Here is a 5,449-nt window from a genome sequence, read left to right as displayed (position 1 = left end):
AGAGTCATTCCTGTGCCCTATTTGTGTCTTCCCATGAAGACCCAAAATTGGAATTTGCTCATTTGCCTGTTGAAGTACAACTGATCTTTGTTTAAATTAAATCACTTATCCACTTGACAGAGAACTTGGGTATTTTTTTTCTTTTTCCCTCCTCACATTTACCTACAGTGTCAACACAACCAACAGATCTTCAAACACAAGAAACTGAGCAGGCAATAGATGACTTCCAAACATCAAGGAATTCAACCTCTGAAAAACTCACAGAAGTATTCTCCTGCCCTCCATGCCTACACATCACCCCAAGATTTTTTCACGCACTCTAAACCCCCCAACTTCAAACACCATGGATGGCAGCTGAGGAATGAGGAGATGTAGACCATCAGGGAAGCAGCACGCTAATCAATACAGTTTCCACGCCATGAATTATTCTTGAGACTGACAATGAAGTTGTTGCAAGCACTCTGAGCTACCAGCTTTGAGTTTTACATAACTGTATCTTGACCATTCTTTGTTCAAGCAATTTCTACAGCATGGGAAAGCAGTCAGATGTTTTCTCTTTCCAGCCATTAGCCCAAAGAGATAGTATCTTCATTACCCATGCAAGTGCCTCACATCTACTCACCTACAAGCTGATCTGTTAGGTAAGAGTGTCTGTCCCCAGGTTACACTCAAAGTGTTCACTATTAGAGTCTCAGACAGGGTAGCTTTGTTTCCCAGGGTATTTCTGGGTGGGACCTCAAACTCATATTGCCCAACCAAGACCCTTTGTAGTTGGAGTCAACATCCAATAGCATAGTTACACAGAAAGATATGTGTTCAGCAATACAAGAAAAATACACTAGTTTGTCCATGCACCTAGTCTAGCAGCCACTAGCAGTGCTGATCATGGCATCTATCTTCTGAACTTATGACAGCTTACAGGAGACATCCAAAACGGTCAACAAAAATAAGATCCATTAGACCAAGAAAGCAAGATACGGCAGCATTTGAAAGGAGATTCCCCTTTATTCCTGCATTATTAAATCACAAGTACCAGGCCACATTAATACATTGCTTATCACTGCAGGTTTTTCTTCTGCCTTCACCTATGCAAGAGAAGACTTATTAATTTATTATTATTTTGGTATATGCATCCCCTGCTGCATGCACCACTTTGAAAAGCATGCTATTCTGTCCAGTCTCATGGGAAGGATACATCTGGTTTCCATCAACAGCATTTCATTTATTTATTTATTTTTTCATTAGTACACTGTTTGTATTAGAAAGGTAGTCAAGAGACTTGCTTCTCTACTGTGCCAAACATATTTTCATGATTATTTCTTAACGCGTTAAAGCCATCTGGGAAATTGCTTTCTTTGTGGTCTCCAGCAACTCACTGAATCTTTTTTTGCTGTTTCATATAAGAAAAAAATAGAAGATAATCCTTCCCTTGTAGCAACACAGTGAGAATTAAGGTGCATGAAACTTGTAGCAGGGACGGAAGGAGGAAGTGCTAAGCTGAGACATCTATTTTCCCAGTCACTCTCATTGCAGGAAGAGAAATAGTGAGAGGAAGGGTACCAGACTTTGTATAAACTGCTGTGGTATACTGTTCAGCTGTCAAGTGTGTCCCCTATGGAACAAGTACAGACACTCTAAAGGATACTTTGTTTTTACATTGGCTGCCAACCATCATGTGCAATTTTTAGGCTTCCAGAAATATTATAGCTAGCTTTCAAAATCCACAGTCTGCGCAAGTCAAGTAATAACACTGAGGAAGGAGATGGAAAGGGCAGTATTTTGAACACTATTGTAAGAATTCATGGCTTAGTAAAATCAAATTAACTCCTTTCAGCCCACATGGCCTTAGGGGTGCTGTCTCACACAAAATAGTCAAAGTCTGTAGCGAAGAATGGGTGGATTTGGACCAAGTCTTTATCAAGTAACAGGCCTCAACCCTCTGCAGGACTCCTGCTGCAGTGCAAGATGGATTGTCAGATGAGGTAATTTTCTGCATGTTCAGAAGTCCTTGATGACTAGGAAGTTTTCCTTAGCATACTTTCAATGTTGTGGAACTGCAATCTTCTTGCTATATCTAAGGGAGTCTCTCCATCCTGAAAGAAACAGATTAAATACATTGCAATATGATAGATATGGATCAAGTACAAAGAGCTTTCCTGAATTTGCCACCCATATGCAGTGCGCTCCTGTGTAAGTTTCCCTGTCATGTCCTTGCTCTAAAGCTAAGGTTTCAGAATATGCTGAGTCTAACACTACCGTCACCGAAGCCAGGGGCAGTGCCCTCCCCTTCCCTCCAGAAGTGACAGCTGTTCCACTGTTTCCTGGGGCTCATGTCAAAAGTCAGTGCAGAGCTAAGCTAAGAGCAATATGGGCAATACATTGCTCACCTCAACTCAGTAACGCAGATCCTCCCAGGTCAGTATTTATTTGGACAACATTTGAGCTTTTCAGATGACAGAAGCAGCTTGACTTAGCCCCTCTCAGAAGAATGGTGTCCAGTGGCACGAAAAGTGCCTAGGAAGGCTCTTACCGCTCCTCTGCAGGCTGCATCTTAGGAACAACTGTAGGGCGGCTCTGAGTTAAGAGGAGGTACCATATAGATAGCTAAGAGATCTGCCAATCCAGTGGACATGCAGGCAGTGTTTACTGGTAGAAATCCAGCAGTGAAAGATTTGGACTTTAAAGTTTCTCTTGCCAGCAAAGGCAATGGAGCCAACATGGCTTTATACCCCACAGCAAACAAGTCTGCTGCCAGGAAGTTGTGCACCCTTTTTTTAAACTGCTGCACACCAGCTAAGGCCTACTACATACTGGTTTGCCATCATGACAAGGAAATACAATTATTAACTTTACCTTCTTACCTGATTCTTTACAGAAGTGTCTGCGTGAGCTGCAAGCAGTAGAGGAATGACTGCCTGGTTTTTCATTTCACAAGCATAGTGAAGGGCTGTGCGACCAGACTGAAGGGAAACAGAAGCAGATTGGGTTGTTCTATTATTTCTTATGCAGCTGCTAAAACAGGTCTGATGATACACCTTCAAAAGGAAGTCAGTAGTTCTTTACTAATTTCAGAGGATTCCATGATCTTAATCTCAGCAACTATGTCTTAAGCAATACTGTTTGCTCACACTTCAGTATTTTAGAATTTGGTTGCTGCTAAAATTGGGGGTTCTCCTTTTCTACGTTAGAGTAGAGGAGCTTTTTACCACACCCAAGCCGGCTAGTGGATACAGAACTCTACATATGGCAGGTCAGCACAACCTGAAGACTGAGAGAAGACCCAGGGTCTAGCACTGTGGCATGACCTTTGCTCACAAATCTGCTCCAGTCCAAGAACTCATAAATGGTGATAAACTCAGACCCTTATATCTCTAGAATCTGTATATGATTAGGTATTTAATACGTGAGTATCTCAACCCAGCTTGCCTGGTTTCTCTTAAGAAGGCATTGGTCAGAAAAGGAGAATTAGTTGATCAGTGCAGAATTATTTCTGTGTAGATTACAGAACTATTGCCTAAGTGTTAAGGAGAAACACTGAATCCTCTTGGTACATCACAGCCAGTTCAGTCCCTGATCCTACTCTGAAAGCAGGACTACATTGCTAGAAAATTCTGAAGTCTGTTTTTGTATTGTTGCATGCATACGAGCCACATTTGCATTTGTATAAACCTACTTACAAAGTCTGTAGCATTAACATCAGCTCCAGCTCTAAGCAACATCATGATCAGGTTTTCATTCTGTTTAGTCTTTGAGACCTGTTTGGTGCAAGGGACAGAGTAACACAGTAAGACAGTTCATCTGCATATAGTACTAAGTAGATTTTTATGCTAAATACTGTGGTTTTTCCAAAAAGAAGAGTATCTGGCTTCTGCAAATGCCAGACTGATGCAGTGATACAATTCTGTTCCTTCACCAGCTATATTCACAGCTAAATCCCTGCTTTTTCTGTTGTTCTTCATCAGTCCTTAAAAAGGCAGTCCTTATTCTGTACAGGTTCCTGGCCTGAAATACTGCCATGAGAAAGGTGATAAGAGGAAAGGAAATGGTACAGGGTCTTTCCTGTTTTCATCCAGACTCACCATAAGAAGATATCCAATAAGCATAACTGGCATGAGGATTATGATAAGCACATAGTCAAGGAAGGTAAACCGTTTTCTCACAGCATAATGCAGACAAGTACGGTCTTTCTAAATACAAAATAACTCTGATTAGTACCAGATTTAGTGATCTGATTATATTTGTTTAATATTGACAATAGTAGATCATTTTATATTTCACAAGCTTTCTTTTAGGTTATCTACTAGAAATATTTCTCTGATTTTCAAGCAGAAATAGACACATGCATTTTGCTTCCTTCAAGTAGAAGCACATTTAACATGTACAAGCTCATGGAAATTGGGCTACACGTGCAAGAAGGATGTGGATCCAAGGGATTCCATGTGTACGTCTCCAAACTTAGACATGGTTGCAGAGAGAAAGAGGGCAGTATGGACATCTCGTGGCTACTACTGCTGCCCAGCAAGTTAAATCATTTTTTTTAGCAGGAAGAATCCCCACAGCTCCTCTTCTGAGGTGCTGATTACTGAAGTAAAGATACATGAGAGTTTATGGCATCTCCTTTGGCACACATGAGAAACACAGGCAAGTAGCAACACTCCCAGCAGATTCATAGTAAGAACAGAGTTTAAAAAATCTTTGAATACTGAGTCTGAGTGTACCAAAGTAACTAAAGGACAGAGCTGTAAACTTGTGTGTTAAGGAACACTTGTGTTAAACCTCCTACAGGCTGTCAAACTGGAGTTTGACAAACTAGGTTACAGTGTTACACTGGGGCCCAAAACAAGCAGAGAAGCCTTTCTGTGCCATCCTCTGCTCCCCTTTCTCAGTCCTGAGCACCACAGTTGAGCTCTGCACCCAAGGGCATGATTCCATCTATGAAGGTGAAGCAGAGAGCCATTTAAGAAATCTAGGCATGGGTAGTGAATGGCTGCCAATGCAATTAAAACGATCTTATTGTGAAATACCGAACGCTTTCAAAGGGACTTTGAGGTAAGATGGACAGCTTTCTGCATCAAGAAGAATAGATGGGACAGAATATATCACTGACCTTACGCACTTTTGCTGCCCTTCTATGAAATAAACAAATGCACTGGAAACTAGAGATATAAAATAGCCCACAAATGTGTAGGAACTTGCTAAACATTGCCTTGGATTACGAGACGATACAATAGAATTGACACCGTTGCGGGGTTTTTTCCTAGCTATTTATCACCCTTAACATCATAAGAATAAATTACTAGTGAATCCAGAACACATATCTTTCAGCTACTTTTTATTTGTAACTTGCAAGGAAATCTACCACAAAAACATGCTTCCTCATCACCTTAGGGAAAATAGCCAGTCACAGTACTGTGCAAGGCAGGTAGGATTTTTAAAATAGGGAACAGGG

General features: G+C 41.0%; 1 protein-coding gene across 1 annotated transcript in view; it reads right to left on the bottom strand.

Annotated features, from left to right (window-relative positions):
- Positions 1-1,783: 1,783 nt before the first annotated feature.
- ANKRD22 (ankyrin repeat domain 22) overlaps positions 1,784-5,449 on the bottom strand; it is a 10,870-nt gene continuing 7,204 nt past the window's right edge. The window contains exons 3-6 of the mRNA XM_009706048.1: positions 4,080-4,187; positions 3,678-3,755; positions 2,862-2,960; positions 1,784-2,093 (exon numbers count right to left, since the gene is read on the bottom strand). Of these exons, the coding sequence (XP_009704350.1) occupies positions 2,016-2,093; positions 2,862-2,960; positions 3,678-3,755; positions 4,080-4,187 (363 nt within the window). The 3' untranslated portion in view covers positions 1,784-2,015. The remainder of the gene's footprint in view (positions 2,094-2,861; positions 2,961-3,677; positions 3,756-4,079; positions 4,188-5,449) is intronic.

The sequence above is a fragment of the Cariama cristata genome, unplaced genomic scaffold (genome assembly GCF_000690535.1).
Source record: "Cariama cristata isolate BGI_N322 unplaced genomic scaffold, ASM69053v1 scaffold11790, whole genome shotgun sequence".
NCBI classification, from domain to species: Eukaryota; Metazoa; Chordata; class Aves; order Cariamiformes; family Cariamidae; genus Cariama; species Cariama cristata.
Note: the sequence above shows the minus strand (reverse complement) of the source record. Positions and strands in the feature narration are given on the sequence as shown.